This window comes from Salvelinus sp. IW2-2015, linkage group LG16 (assembly GCF_002910315.2).
Source record: "Salvelinus sp. IW2-2015 linkage group LG16, ASM291031v2, whole genome shotgun sequence".
NCBI classification, from domain to species: domain Eukaryota; kingdom Metazoa; phylum Chordata; class Actinopteri; order Salmoniformes; family Salmonidae; genus Salvelinus; species Salvelinus sp. IW2-2015.
In genome coordinates this window covers 26049460-26066538 of record NC_036856.1, presented here as the reverse complement: position 1 = coordinate 26066538, position 17079 = coordinate 26049460, and the positions used below count along the sequence as shown (strand labels likewise).

The 17079-nt window shown below is 43.4% G+C and overlaps 1 protein-coding gene and 1 pseudogene across 1 annotated transcript; one reads left to right on the top strand and one right to left on the bottom strand.

Annotated features, from left to right (window-relative positions):
- Window positions 1–13091, bottom strand: part of LOC139028979 (pre-mRNA 3'-end-processing factor FIP1-like) — a 32147-nt pseudogene extending 19056 nt beyond the window's left edge.
- A 2164-nt stretch (window positions 13092–15255) lies between these two features.
- LOC111975979 (sec1 family domain-containing protein 2-like) lies at window positions 15256–16609 on the top strand. The gene is made up of 2 exons (XM_024004647.2): window positions 15256–16188; window positions 16437–16609. Exons 1-2 carry the CDS (start codon window positions 15375–15377, stop codon window positions 16607–16609), a joined length of 987 nt encoding a protein of 328 aa, XP_023860415.1. The 5' UTR covers window positions 15256–15374.
- The last annotated feature ends 470 nt before the right edge of the window (window positions 16610–17079 follow it).

Here is a 17079-nt window from a genome sequence, read left to right as displayed (position 1 = left end):
CTGGTCCTTTTGTGGCAGGGCTGAAATGCAGTGGAAATGTTTTTGGGGGATTCAGTTCATTTGCATGGCAAAGAGGGACTTTGCAATTCATCTGATCACTCTTCATAACATTCTGGAGTATATTCAAATTGCCATCATACAAACTGAAGCTGCAGACTTTGTGAAAATTTATATTTGTGTCATTCTCAAAACTTTTGGCCACGACTGTACACTGTTGACGTTGAGACTGGTGTTTTGCGGCTACTATTTAATGAAGCTGCCAGTTGAGGACTTGTGAGGCATCTGTTTCTCAAACTAGACACTCTAATGTACTTGTCCTCTTGCTCAGTTGGGCACCGGGGCCTCCCACTCCTCTTTCTATTCTGGTTAGAGCTAGTTTGTGCTGTTCTGTGAAGGAAGTAGTACACAGCATTGTACAAGATCTTCAGTTTCTTGGCAATTTCTCACATGGAATAGCCTTCATTTATCAGAACAAGAATAGACTGATGAGTTTCAGAAGAAAGTTCTTTGTTTCTGGCCATTTTGAGCCTGTAATCGAACCCACAAATTCTGATGCTCCAGATACTCAACTAGTCTAAAGAAGGCCAGTTTTATTGCTTCTTTAATCAGAACAACAGTTGTCAGCTGTGCTAACATAATTGCAAAAGGGTTTTCTAATGATCAATTAGCCTTTTAAAATGATAAACTTGGATTAGCTAACAGAACGTGCCATTGGAACACAGGAGTGATGGTTGCTGATAAATGGGCCTCTGTACACCTATGTAGATATTCCATAAAAAATCTGCCGTTTCCAGCTACAATAGTCATTTCCAACATTAACAATGTCTTCACTGTATTTCTGATCAATTTGATGTTATTTTAATGGACAAAAAATGTGCTTTTTTTCCAAAAACAAGGACATTTCTAAGTGACCCCAGACTTTTGAATGGTAGCTGGCTTTCTGTATAGCACTTTGTGACATCGGCTGATGTAAAAAGGGCTTTAAAAATACATTTGATTGATTGTGTATATATGCAGAACAGCCAACAGACAAGGTAGGAATATCTTTATTTTGACTCCGCTGATGTTGTGTCAATACAAAAATGCGACAGATCCTCCCAAACCTGGCATTTCTTAATTTGTTGATTCATATTTAAAAGTAATAACCTGAATAATAGTAATGAAATTCCATGATGATAACGAAGTGTAATGGATTGTTTCAAATAGGTTTTATTAGGACGCATATGCACATCCTTGAACGATTATGTTGGTGTCTGTACATCGGCCTGGCCAATTACCGTAACCTCAAATTCCAAGACCGTCACAGCCATATCAGTCAGTACAGGTGCCAAACTACACTGATCAGTACAACCAGTTCTACACTAGAGCTCCAGACAACATCCCTTAGTGCTTCACAACACAGACTGGCCTGCAATGACAACACAACCCYACACTAAAACCTGGCCCTATCAAGCAATAATACTATACCACTAATGTGACCCTACCGTACCAAGAGTAACAAAGCTCTCTTTCTCTCTCCCTCCAATCTGCTGGCTCTGCACTTTTCTTTTCTTCCAGGAGCTATTTTTATCACATTGAACATTTGCATCACAAAAGGAGGCAGAGCCTGTAACTTAAAGAAGGAAAGCCAGGTTTGCCGGGTCGACAGGATGTTTGATATTTTGGTTGTATTAGGATATTTGGCACAGGTTGAACAACACGTCGGTACCGGGCTCATTGAACTTAGGGGGTGCTGGGAGTGTGTGAGGGGTGAATAGAGGGCTGCTATTTTGAAATCTTTGAAGATGAAGCGATGGCAGCCTGCGCTCAGCTGTGAGCTCAGGCCAGGGGGGACTTCCTGCCCTCTGCCTCATATTCATCAGGCGATGAGGAGGAAGTCCGGCAGACTGACAGCACTGGGCACCCACACACCTGGACAGAATTACACACACCTGGGGAAAAAGACACTGACCCATAGAGTGCACACTCATGAACACGTGCACACAAATGTACACACACCCACATGTTTATGTTAACCCATCTGCATTCACCTCCAACTCCCAAACATGTCCTTCAACATGCAGTGTTATTTATTACCACTTATGCTGCCTGTCCTTCATGGGTTCCCAGCATGGGATTTACACCTGCAACTCTCTGGGTTACACTTTCGTCTGTTCCCTCAAACCCCTCAACTGTACTAATGATGCACCCACACAATGAGAGTAAGGCCCTTTTTACATTGACAAGAGTTGAAGGATATTCGAGGTATCGATTGCTGAGATACATTACTGTAATGAGAGAGAGATAGAGAGAGAGGGAGAGAGGGGGGGAGAGATAGAGAGTGTCATAGTTGAATGCCATTTTTCCATGACATCCCGTGATGTCATGAGAGTGACTCACCAGTCTGTCTGTCTGTCTGACCCATGACCTTCAAGCAGTGTCTTTATTCAATCCATAACCTTGCCATTTATATTGCATAATTGTTATGCTGAACAGAGGGCACACAGACCGAGAGCAATGTTTGTGTGTGTGTGTGTGTGTGTATATATATGTTTGTGTATGAGGGGCTGAGGTAACTTACGTGGTGGAGGAATGAGTGGAGGGGCGGAGTTGACATTGTAGGGTGGAGGCGGGAAAGGAGGTGGGGGGAAGAAGGGGGGCATCTTAGTGGGAGTAGGCTCAGCGTCAGATGGCTCGGAAAGCACCTGTAATGCATGCACACACACACACAGACACACAAAAACAAAGCTCAGACTAGGTAAGCAAATTTACTAGATTAATCAAGAGGAAAGACAAGGTGTAGTTTAGAATAACACAGACACACAAACCTGGATGTTATTTCCTTCTATATTGTGACGTCTCTGTTCCTCTACCCGGCTGATGGTACCAGTTTGTTCTCCAATAACATTGGTGGTGCCGCTTGTCTTTCTACTGGCCAGAGCAGAACAGAGTAAACATACAAAAAACCCAACACAATATGACTCTGTGCATAGATCATGCATAAAAAGGTATGCAAGTTTGGGTAAATCTCTTGTTTTTGACATGGTTTGTGGATGTGATGTGATCAGGATGTGATCTGTTTACCAGTGTATGGGTAACATCCTGATGTGGCATAAGTAGTAAGGCATTTGCATTAAAATATATATATTGAAAAATATATAAAACACAACATGTAAATTGTTGGCGGCAGGTAGCCTGGCGGGTAGGAGCATTGGGCCAGTAACTGAAAGGTTGCTGGATCGAATCCCAGAGCTGACAAGGTAAATATCTGTCGTTCTGCCCCTGAGCAAGGCAGTTAACCCACTGTTCCCTGGGCGCCGATGACGTGGCTGTCGACTAAGGCAGCCCCCCGCACCTCTCTGATTCAGAGGGGTTGGGTTAAATGCGGAAGACACATTTCAGTTGAATGCATTCAGTTGTGCAACTGACTAGGTATCCCCCTTTCCCCATGTTTCATGAGCTGAAATAAAAGATTCCAGATATTCTCCATAGGCACAAACACTTATTTCTCCCACATTTTGTGAACAAATTTGTTTACATCCATGTTAGTGAGCATTTCTCCTATGCCAAGATAATATATCCACCTGACAAGTGTGGCATATCTATCAAGAAGCTGATTTAACAGCATGATCATTACACAGATGCACCTTGTGCTGGGGACAATAAAAGACCACTCTAAAATTAGCAGTTTTGTCACAGAACGACACAAATGTCTCAAGTTGAGGGAGCGTGCAATTGGCATGCTGACTGCAGGAATGTAATGTTAATTTATCTACCATAAGCCGTCTCCAACGTTGTTGTAGAGAATTTGGCAGTACGTCCAATCGCCCTCAAAACCGCAGACCACGTGTAACCATACCAGCCCAGGACCTCCACATCCGGCATATTCCCCTGCAGGATCGTCTGAGACTAGCCACCCGGAAAGCTGATGAAACTGAGGAGTATTTGAGGAGTAATAAAGGCCTTTTGTGGGGAAAAACTAATTCTGATTGGCTGAGCCTGGCTCCCAAGTAGGTGGGACTATGCCCTCCCAAGCCCAAACATGGCTGCGCCCCTGCCCATTCATGTGAAATCCATAGATTAGGCACTAATGAATGTATTTCAATTGACTTATTTCCTTATATGAACTGTAACTCAGTAAAATCATTGAAATTGTTGCATGTTGCGTTAATATTTTTGTTTAGTCTATACAMACACACACACACCGTGTGTACAAAACTTTAAATACACCTGCTCTTTCCATGACATAGACTGACCAGGTGAATCCAGGTGAAAGCTCTGATCACTTATTGATGTCAATGTAGATGAAAGGGAGGAGACAGGTTAAAGAAGGATTTTTAAGCCTTGAAACATTTGAGACATGGATTGTGTATGTGTGCCATTCAGAGGGTGAATGGGCAAGACAAAAGATTTAAGTGCCTCAGTTTAACTTTAGTCGGTCCCCTCGCCCCGACCCGGGCGCGAACCAGGGACCCTCTGCACACATCAACAACAGTCACCCACGAAGCATCGTTACCCATCGCTCCACAAAAGCCGCGGCCCTTGCAGAGCAAGTGGAACCACTACTTCAAGGTCTCAGAGCAAGTGAAGTAACCGATTGAAAGGCTATTAGCACGCACCACCGCTAACTAGCTAGCCATTTCACATCCGTTACACAGGCACACCGGTTTGAGTGTGTCAAGAACGGCAACGCTGATGGGCTTTTCACACTCAACAGTTTCCTGTGTGTATCAAGAATGGTCCACCACCCAAAGGACATCCAGCCAACAACAGGACAGTGGTCAAAACCGGGGGVTGAAAGAGAACAAAGAGGCTGACACGAATTGTGCAGAGAAACAGACTGGCTACAGTTAGTCAACTGACAGTCCAGTACAACATTGGTGCCCAAAGACCCATAAAATATACTCTTCGTACCTTGACATGAATGGGGTATGAGAGCCGATGACCTTACAGAGTTCCACTTCTTTCAGCAAAAAACAAGAGACTGCGGTTGCAGTGGGCAAAGGAACAAAAAAACACTAGACACTGGAGAATTGGAAAAATATTGCCTGGTTTGATCAATCCAGGTTCCTGCTATTTCACACTGATGGGAGGACTAGGGTATGGAGAAAACCACGAGTACATCAAATCAAAYTTTATTGGTCACATACACATGGTTAGCAGATGTTAATGCGAGTGTAGCGAAATGCTTGTGCTTCTAGTTCCGACCGTGCAGTAATATCTAACAATTTCACAACAACTACCTTTCACAACAACTACAGTATATACATATGAGATGAGTAATCTAGGGTATGTAAACATTACATAAAGTGGCATTGTTTAAAGTGACTAGTGATACATTTATTACATCCAATTTTATATTATTAAAGTGGCTAGAGATTTGAGTCAGTATGTTAGTGATGGCTGTTTAACAGTCTGATGGCTTTGAGATAGAAGCTGTTTTTCAGTCTCTCGGTCCCCGCTTTGATGCACCTGTTCTGACCTCGCCTTCTGGATGATAGAGGGGTGAACAGGCAGTGGCTCGGGTGGTTGTTGTCCTTGATGATCTTTATGGCCTTCCTGTGACATTGGGTGGTGTAGGTGTCCTGGAGGGCAGGTAGTTTGCTGCCGGTGATGCGTTGTGCAGACCTCACGACCCTCTGGAGAGCCTTACGGTTGTGGGTGGAGCAGTTGCCATACCAGGCGGTGATACAGCCCGACAGGATGCTCTCGATTGTGCATCTGTAAAAGTTTGTGAGTGTTTTTGGTGACAAGCCAAATTTCTTCAGCCTCCTGAGGTTGAAGAGGTGCTGTTGCGCCTTCTTCACCACGCTGTCTGTGGGTGGACCATTTCAGATTGTCGTTGATGTGTACGCCGAGGAAATTAAAACTATCCACCTTCTCCACTACTGTCCCGTCGATGTGGATTGTAGGCCGTCTCGTCGTTGTTGATAATCAAGCCTACCACTGTAGTGTCGTCTTCAAACTTGATGATTGAGTTGGAGGCGTGCATGGCCACACAGTCATGGGTGAACAGGGAGTACAGGAGGGCTGAGAACGCACCCTTGTGGGGCCCCAGTGTTGAGGATCAGCGGGGTGGAGATGTTGTTTCCTACCTTCACCACCTGGGGGCGGCCCGTCAGAAAGTCCAGGACCCAGTTGCACAGGGCGGGGTCGAGACCAAGGATCTCGAGCTTAATGACGAGTTTGAAGGGTACTATGGTGTTAAATGCTGAGCTGTAATCGATGAACAGCATTCTTACATAGGTATTCCTCTTGTCCAGATGAGTTAGGGCAGTGTGCAGTGTGATTGCGTTGTCTGTGGGCCTATTGGGGCGGTAAGCATCCACGTTTCAACATTGCAGGCTGGTGGTGGTGGTGTGATGGTGTGTTTTCATGATCCACATTGGGCCCCTTGATAAAGGTGGAGCAACATTTGAAAGCCACAGAATATCTGAACATCATTGCCAATCAGGTGTATCCCTTCATGGCAGCAGTGTATCCATCTGCAAAGTATTTTTTTTTCTGCAGGATAATGCCCCATGCCACAAGGCTAGGATTGTCCAGGAATGGTTCCACGAACATGGTAGTGAATTCAGCTTACAGCAGTGGCCTGCCCAGTCACCAGATATCAATGCAATTTAGCATCTGGGGGAAGAGATGGAACAAGCTATTTGGAGTAGAGATCCACTACCAGCCAACTTGACACAACTGTGGGAAATATTGGTGTCAACATGGGCCAGCATCCCTGTGGAACGCGTTCCGACACCTTGTAGAGACCATTCCCCAACGAATTGAGGCTGTTGCGAGGGCAAACGGGGGTGCACTTCAATGATAGGAAGGTGTTGCTAARGTTTTGTACACTCAGTGTATATACAGTATATTATATAATGCCTGTGACCCCCATCACCCTCTTCCAGGTTCATTAACGCATTACCTTCTTTAACTGGGTCTTCTTCTCACTGCACTCTGCTAACATTCCCCAAATCACTAGGATTTAATCTGAAATAAACATTATAAGGGAAAAGCATAAAAACTGCATCAACCAGAAGTCACTCCCCTCTGCCCTCTAATAAAAGCACCCTAATATCAAATAAATATAAAAGCCAGAAGCCGACACACATATCACTACTTCATCTACTTTCTCAAAGATACATGGATTTAAAATGTGACAGAGAAGAAAGGCCCACACTAACCCTCCCTTACGCTGGACACAGTCAGGCTCCTAAGCATCTTTGCAGTATTTTTGTGTGTGTGTGTGTGTTATTTCTCACGTTATTAGCCCAGAACATTCTTTGAATAATTACATACAGCCGGAAATAACTTTTGGATATCAGAGTCGGTAACTCACCAGCATTACGACCAGAAACACAACTTTCCTGAATTGGATTCTTTGTTCTTTCTCAATTCCATTCTATTACCTTTAGATGTGTGTGTATTGTTGTGTATTGTTATATATTACTGCACTGTTAGAGCTAGGAACACAAGCATTTCACTACACCCGCAATGACATCTGCTGAATATGTGTATGCAACCAATAAAATTTAATTTGATGGAATGTGGAGAGAATGCAATACAACACAATATGTGCTCCTCCAACCAAGCATCAAGTTTGCACCACAAAGTTTCCAAACCCAGTGGCCCAACAATGCGAGACTTCTGGGAATGCTTGCAAAGCAGACAGAAGTTGAGAGGTCAATGAGAGAAGTGAAAAATTATTCCTTAGTTGTTCATTTTCTCGAAATCTAATGGCACAACATAGATTTGAGCCAATGTCTTAAGTAGCTGAACATGTTATTACTCCAACCTTGTGAAAAACAACTTTATAATCAAAGGAGTGCCTTTGATTTGACAGCCTGCACATGTGCAGTTCGGCGTGAGACGACCGTTAGAACCAATGACGTGTTTCTGCGCATTAGCTTAGCTAGCCGAACATCGCCATGACATCGCCTACAAGCATGATCTGGGATTTCTATTGGAGAAGCAGTTTCTACACATCTTCATACTAAACCATCTTTGTTTGAACTTTCACCCTTCCGGAGCCACCAGTGTTCGTTCTCACAGCTCAACAGAGGGAGCAAGAGGGTCTGTAATGTAGGGAGGCCTTATTTAACATTTCATCCGCTGCACAATGATGTGTGTATTTGTGTTTGTCATGCTTGGACTTTCTGCTTCCCTTCTGTCGGTCGTGTCACTGAGAGAGGGTGAAGCGTGACCACTGAGTAACGCTCAGACTCACATCACCTCCCCTGAGGGGAACCTTGCTGAGGGAGGGGGGTATCATATAGAGACGGACCTTTACTTAAGTGGCCTGTGTTAATCACCCTTATCCCCCTCAGTCTGTAGTCTGGACCACCCTGACATGAGCCCTGCTAAACTCACAAGAGACAGGATTGGAGGGAGCGAGCAAGAAAGTAGGAGAGGGACAGAGCCAGAGGGAAAGCAAGGAGGTGAGGGGTGGAGGAGTGTGTGTTTGTGATAGTCCATCACTCTTCCTTATGAGGTGCAGAGCACCTGGTGCCTGAGTGGAACCAGAATGAGTCCATGGGGCTGAGAGGACAGGAGTGTTTACGAACAGTCTGCTAACGTCTTCTGCTACGGGCTCAAGCCCGTAAATGATTGGCCCATGTAATTGAGCAGTAAAACTCCAGGGCCCCAGTCTTCACACAATAAAAGCAGCTCCCCGCAGGGCTCTGCCTGCCCCAACGCTAAAAACTTCCCTTCACAGGTGGCCGTTAACGGGAACGTGACGGAAGGTGGTGCGCATGAGGACTTCATTAGAGGGAACAGAGCAGTTTAACTAAGCAACGCTTGCAGCACCTCTGCCTTTATTTCTAGCCATTTAATAGTTAAGTAACTTAACATACCTTCCATGAATTATCACTTCAAAACATTTCCGGATGTAATGTGTTCGGTAAGAACATTACCTCAGACACAGGTACCACTGACCAATACAAACTTGACCCATTGACCACCCTGATGGGTTCCAGGTGGCAGTGACCAGTGAAGTGAGGCAGTGATGACCTGCTGGTAGTGGTTACCACAGACATATGTAGTATGGTTATTCATGCCACAGCTGCTGTGATACATACAGTGGGGGAGAGGGGGACAAATCAGGGTACCTACCTGGACAAGGCTGATTTGTAGTGGTTGCTGGGGAAGGAGTAGTCAGATCTAAAGCAGGGAAGGCCCCCATTCCTGGACCTAAGAGGAAGAACAACTCACTCACACAGCTTCAACAATGTCAAAGCCTGAGAATGTTTCTTTAATGGGAACAATTATTGTACTTATATTGTGATAATGCATAATCTTGTATCCAGGTCCAAAAAGAATGACATATTKTACCATGAGTTTAGTGGCTGAAGCGTGGTTCATGACCTCATACCCCATGCGTAGTCTCCTCTGGTTCTCACAGTAGGCATTCCAGGAGTCAAATCAAATCAAATGTATTTATAAAGCCCTTCTTACATCAGCTGATATCTCAAAGTGCTGTACAGAAACGCAGCCTAAAACCCCAAACAGCAAGCAATGCAGGTGTAGAAGCACGGTGGCTAGGAAAWATTCCATAGAAAGGCCAAAACCTAGGAAGAAACCTAGAGAGGAACCAGGCTATGAGGGRTGGCCAGTCCTCTTCTGGCTGTGCCGGGTGGAGATTATAACAGAACATGGCCAAGATGTTCAAATGTTCATAAATTACCAGCATGGTCAAATAATAATAATCACAGTAGTTGTCGAGGGTGCAGCAAGTCAGCACCTCAGGAGTAAATGTCAGTTGGCTTTTCATAGCCGATCAATAAGAGTATCTCTACCGCTCCTGCTGTCTCTAGAGAGTTGAAAACAGCAGGTCTGGGACAGGTAGCATGTCCGGTGGACAGGTCAGGGTTCCATAGCCGCAGGCAGAAGAACAGTTGAAACTGGAGCAGCAGCACGGCCAGGTGGACTGGGGACAGCAAGGAGTCATCATGCCAGGTAGTCCTGAGGCATGGTCCTAGGGCTCAGGTCCTCCGAGAGAGAGAAAGAAAGAGAGAAAGAGAGAATTAGAGAGAGCATACTTAAATTCATGTCCTCGTTAAAGCCATAGTTAAAGTAGTCTGAGAAGTGCGAGCCTAAACACAAACACAACCGAAATCTGAACAGACCGTATCACAGACCATTCATCAGCCAGACCTGAGTTTACACCTGCAACAGAACACGCACAGACATAATCTCACTCCAGGGTTTCCGATGTGGCCCTGGACATTTGTCCAACAGCATTTTAATTTACCGGACATTTGAGAAATGTATCGGAACCATATGCATTGGGCGTCAACCCACATTGCTCAGAATGACAGAAATCACATTTAGATTATGGTAATTCATTTTAACAGGACATGCAAGTCAAGGATGCAACAACGTGTGTCATTCTTACTGAATTCTGATGTGCACTTTGAAGATGTTGGAATAACCGACCAGATTTACTTTCCCAGCCATTCTACTATCCTCCATAGTAGAAAAGTGTATCTATTCGATTGGTCAGACTGTCAAGAAAGAAATGGCCTTTTCCAAACACTCTGGGCCAGTTGTAGGATGATAGATCCCAAATTCATACAACCAGTAGGCCTAGGCTACATAAAAAAAACTTTGAAAAGCAATGAGTTTGATGCAACAGATCAGAACATTTAGCTTAAAATGTTGATAAACTATTATTTCTTCACATTATGAGCGCAACAATGTACACAAGGCAGTAGGCTCTGCACAAATGTTTGTTCCATAATGCAATTAGCAGGAAAACAACTTTTTCAAAAGCACACAGCACATGCAAGCGGTTTCAGAGATGAAAATATCCGTGAGAAATTTAGAAAGAGGGGAGATATAAAGATGCAACAACTAGCATGGGTTGCTAATATGACTAGGATTGTGCTTTGGCTACTGGACAATGAAAGAAAACTAGTAGAACATGAGAGAAATAGGATTCTGGTTTCAATGGCATATGGAAATCTTTATAAAATAATTGCCTCCACAGATATGGTCAGATTTTTGCTAGGCTACTTTGAAGCAAGGTAAGACATGCCTCATAATATGTASTAAAACGTTCAGGTTTCAAACAATTAAGTATGTTTTCAAAATGCATACTGCCTCCAGCTCATTACAAAGTGATGTGTGATGTGCTAATGAATCCTGCCTTCTGTTGCCTATGCATTTGAATGGCAAATGGGAAGCGCGCTTCAATTACCAGTGGAGAAATACATTTAAAAATGCTAATTTTAATCGTGGCCATCAAAACGTTTAACACGCGATTGCATTTAGAAATGTTGAGCAATGACTGGGATTATAAAAGCATGTTTCACTCCAGTAGCAACGACTTAGCTGTTTGAGGATCTGTAGCAGTAACTCTTAGCTCTCGCGCTGTCTGACAGATTTTCCGCTTAAGGGCTCTGTATCTGTATGCTGTTTGTGTGTGATAAATAAGATGCATAATGAATATACACACGCCAATTTAATTCCACTCAATTATGCTAATTATCCTATAGACCGATAAGCATGACCAGTCAAAAGCATTATTTTGCAATCAACCTTACCCAGCATCAATTTTATTTATCGTTTTTTCTATTATTATTATATTTTTGTTTCATTTTTTTTTAATCAGCCAAAAGCCAGCTATTACAGGCGGAAACCCTGCTTCACACCAACCAACACACACACCACTTACCATGCTTTCTCCATGGCTTTTCTTCAAAAGACTCCAAGTCGACCTCCAACACAGGGATTCCGTTAACACTGCCCTGTGCATCCACGTCCACTCCTGTGGCTTTGGGGCAAACTGCACCGGAGATGACAGGACACACAGTCAGTGACACATTCACATCACAGTCTTGCCACTACAATTAATGAGAGTCTGGATGAGTAACAATGGTGCGTTCACGTGCTAGTCGGAATTAGGAAACTGACATTTCCGACTAGCAGGTGACGCGGAACAAGCATGCACTGACACATACATGACCTATGTGGCCTAGGTGAGGAGTGTTTACCTGACGCATGTGTTCTCCCTGCAGCCTTAATGATGAGATTAACAGGCATGGATCCAAAGGCACTACACAATGAAAGAAACAAAAACACACACAGTTATCATCATCACCACCAAGGGGACACACACTGAGAGACATGCTGCCTCCATGACTCTGGGCAATGTGCTTTGAAGAACCTTGAAAGTGACATGGGGTGGGGAGAATAAGGCATGCTGCCAAATATGCATACTGTAACATGGAACCATAATCATGACTCATAAAATTATCTGAGAAAGGAGAGGCAACAGCAACTGACGTCGGTCGCGCTGACAGTCAGGTGAAAAAAAGCTCTCTTCAAAAGGTTTTTCCATCTAACAGTGTACAGGGTCTGATATAGAATGTTCTTTTCAACTCAAATTGGATCTTCAAAACTAATCCAGATTGCAGGACAGTAACACACTGCTGTATTTAACACGTTGCTGTTGTCTAGACTCTCACCTGAACGGCTGAGACGRGGCTCCAATGGTTACACACACGCCATCATCATCATCATTGTCGCTGTCACTTTCTTGGTCTTCCTGACCTGTATCCTGGCATTACAGAAACACAAAGACAAAGATGGAGACAACATACATTCATAAAAGCATTACATGCATCACACACACAGTTAATGAGGAATATGCCAAGTAGCAAGAAGGGTTCTGAGGGAATCCATGATGGGTTTCCATCAAAACAGAAGTGTTGTTTATCCCAGGTTTACTCCTCCATAACCCTGAGCAGTAGGTACCTGTTTCACTACTCCATTCTCATGGACCTCAGCAGTCGGCTAGGGCTTTGCACTGTGAAAAAAACATAACATCACTAGAAAAACACAGTCAGTTTAGATTGAGACTTTTGTAACATTTGAAGAATAGAGTACAGGGGAATGTTAAGAGATTTGCAAACAGGGATATTACTTAACTTGTCTGCAGACTGCATACTGTACATTTCCTTGTAAAGGGATGAAAGTAAAATGACAGCCTATTGCTTGAAGAATCCCTAATGTAATGTAATGGTCGAGCAGCTCAAAGAGAGACTGTTTGATTCTGAAAACGCTGTGTTTACTCTGAGGCAATACGCTTTAACAAAGCCGAACACAGCGACCATCATAGTCCCTATCTAATGGAGCCTTAGATCCACTTTACCACGCTCACAAACAAACAGCGCCTGTCCGGCCAAGGATTTAACGAGCATCCAAATAGTTCTTAATGTTCCACTTGACTGGCTGCACATTTCAGGCGTTGCACATAGTGGCATCAGATACACACACAACCCAGAGATAACAATATTGCTCAGTCATTATTGAGCAGTGAAAAGTGCATTATATCTAAATGCTTCATTAATAAAGCACAATTGGTCCTAATGGGGAATGAAGCCACCAGCCCATCTCATTCTGAATCAGTTCACTGCTTACTGTTGTAAGTGATCACTCATGGTCAAAATGGTTTGAAAGCAAGAATCATTTAGTGCAAATAGGGGAGATGAAGCTGGAGATCATAAAACAGGTAGGGTATAATGGCAAATATTTGTAGAATCAGTACTGGCTGACTCAGAGTGAATACTGTGCCTGTGTTGTGAATCTCAAAAAACATCAAATAGAGGTGTGATGACTATATTATTCGTGTAGACAACTAAAAAGGTGTCATTTGTGTAAAAGACAACTTATGCTTGCTTCAGAAATACGGAGGGTGTGACGCAATTGCAGAACCTCAGCAGGCCAAATCGAGATCTGTACCGCATCGCCGTGCGTCTCCCAAATGTTGTAACAATGCGAGGACTCCGTACAGCTCCACATTAACATGATTGGTTGACAGTAGGGAGGTTGTGTAAAAAGAAGAAGCAAGAAGTATGAATGCTCTGACTGACTTTTGAAGAGGACGCATCACAGTAAATGCCTTACGGCCACTGCAGATTTCGAATTGACTAAATTTGTGTACCACAATTATGAATGTAAGTCTTTTACAAAAGGAAAAATTTGACAGTATAGTCTAGTAGTATCCACGTCTGATTTTCTAGTACGCTAAGTGTGTATTTGAGATCTAGGTAACCCACTGGGCACAAACTGGATGAATTAACATTGTTCTTGAACCAACCTTGAATAGACTTGAATTGATGTCTGTGCCCAGTGGGAAGTGATGAATTGAGGATGGAATAGGTGACTGTCTGCTATGTACAAACAGAAGTTTAACAGTGGGTGTTTTACCTGTCACCTGGCACTTACCCATTAGGTGCCTCTTCCTCTGCCTTCTCCTCAATCTCATATATCACAGAGAAGAACCAGTATCAACATGTTTACAACATACACTCAAAATCAAAACAGACAATATCACAGTTGTCTCAAAATATCTAAATGCCTGAACTCAATAATTTCTTGTGCTTGCAATTTTATTTAATAGTCACTGGACATTGTTCTCATATTCACTCCCTACCAAAAACGTTACAGGAAATAAGCAGCAGGAGAAAACAACCCAGTGTCGCACTGTCAACGTGGTACGCTGTCGCACGTTTTAGCTTGCTAGCTAAAATAAATTTGACAGCTCATTATTTGCCAGACACAGAATGGTAACTTAACCCTATAAAAATGTAAATATTTGAGAGCTAAATAGTGTCGTATCTGTTTTGACTACCTCCATATAACAATTATTCCTCTTCATAGCCCCTGCTTGCATCGGAAGCTTTGTCATTTTCTTCTGCGGACATGTCTCTCCAAATTCAGTCACTTCTTCTGAATCACACAACTTGACAGTTACCCCAGCAAATAAAATAAATCGCTATGAAATAACGTTACCAGTTATTTCGCCAAACTCGAGATTTTCACAGCACAGATTTTCAAGTTTCAAACTGTTAGTTACAACGGTGAAATTAAAAAAATTACGGAAAGGACAGTGTCACCTTATCAGTCAAAAATAGTGACAGTTTACTTTAATACACACACGTTTCCATAGCGACAGTCCACTTTTCACGGGCATAAATCCACGTTGGAAGAAACAGCAGTTTCCTATTGGTCAGTATGTATTGAGATTYTCTTTTTTTCGCTTCAGTGTATTAATTTTGCAATTTTGTTTCTGAGCATCATGATAAGCATATCTAATTTGTATGTTTTTCTTATTTACTCAAGACATGTATGTGTGTGTAGTGTGGCTAGTATATTGCTATATGAGGAAACTCAATTCAGCCTAATTTCTGTTTTTAATAAACAGAAAATTCTGAACATTCCCAAATGAAACCGGTGCAGCACGTGTATGAATACGTATATCTGTCGCGACGTGGTATGTCACGTCACCATTAAGAGACTCATGTGTTGGTGTTGTTGTTTTGGAATGGCGTTTGCCTGACAATTTTATAGGAATCTTCTACTTTTCGCTCGGTCTAAACGACAGTATCATCTCCACAATGTTACCAACTGAGGGCTTTACGTGTTTCCCCGGTCAGATGTGGGACAGAGTGTTGTCAAAGGTAAAGAAAGCGGTGGTTTTCATGGACGACAAGTGTGCTGAGAGTCTTCACTGGAACGGTGGAGCTACCAGTGTATTTGAGTCTGGTGCTCGTAATTTAAAACAGTTTTCGAGCTTCGAAGCCGGTGGTGAAAACGAACCAAAGGCAGTGTTTGTGGTGAGCACTTTGCTCAAAGGAAGAACAGCTGACATTATACAAGACATCGTTGGCCTCAGTCATTTTCAGTACTGTGTCGTTTTCACCACCGTAGCCCACTCCATACACCTCCTCGCTAACCATGTCACTGCTGTATTAGAGGGGAACCCTGTGTTCGAGCAGTTTGAAGATAAACTGTGCGAATGGATGGGAGATATGAATTACACCGCTGAAGTCATGCATGCCCCCGTGGTCTTTGCTCCGGTGTCACCACAGCTCCTTCTCGCGCCTACCTTCGCGCATCTGTTCCCGCTGCTGCCACGGGACCTCGAGACCATCAATATAAAGCGCCCAGAGAAGAAGAGGTTCGGAAGCTTGACTGATGTTGACATGCAGTCTCTTACTCCAGAGCTGCAGATTGAAATTAAATCTCTAGCCTCTGCGGTTAATTCCATGTTTGAGTCCACCAGCACCCGGGAGGAGAGCTTCGCCTTGGGTCCAATGAGCCGTCTCATCGCTGGGGAACTTGCCAATCATCCTCAAGCCAAAAACCGCAGAAAGACAGCACCCAATAAAGCATCCATCGTCTTCATCGATAGGACACTGGATCTAACAGGTGCATAACACAGTCTTGTACAACTACTGATGTCCATAAATATGCCAAGCTGCAGCCCTGAGTGCAACATTCACACTTTCCACATGTCAGAATTATTTAATTGCTGCTCCTCCCTGCCTAACAGAAAGGGCATTTGATTGTCATACTTCCTTATTCCATATTCTATTCCCCTTACACACATAATCAATTCATGTTTACATGGACCTTGTTTTTGGTTTAAATCTCTCTCTGTTTTTCCTTGTCCTCAGGGGCTGCTGGTCACCATGGTGACAGCCTGGTGGAGAAGATATTTACTGTGCTGCAGCCTTTGCCAGGACACACCACTGATGTGCAGGTGGACATGCTGGAGCTCACTAACCTGCAGCGTACCCCTGACTCACAGCCTACCCTGGCTCCAGGCTGCCTCGTACAGACCCAGTGAGTACATCTGTGCTGGAGCAGTTATAGCAAAAATTTATACTACTGTTGAAAAGTCAAATTTCACATGATTCATATACTGTATGATAGTTCACTTTTATAGACCCTGGAAATACTTTTTTGACAATCTATCTGGGATTTAAATATGGATGGAGCCAGATATTGTTAGGGTTAGGATTTGAAAGAGGGTTGCAGTTTGGCTGGGCCTATAATTATATTTCACGTAGGCACAGGGGATATAGAAAAGGCGGAGACTAGAGAATGGGTTTTGTAAGTTTATCTGACCTAGGTCACCTCTGATCAGCAGTCATTATACTGCTGTAACTGTTCTTGTTTTCTCATAATTTAAGCAAAAGTTTGCTTGACTTGCTGGCCTTTCTGCCCATTTAATTTCCTTTGGTCAGAGTTGTGGGTTAATCTGACTGTAGTTCTGCTATGATGTGTGTTTATCTACCCAAGGCTCTAATATATCAT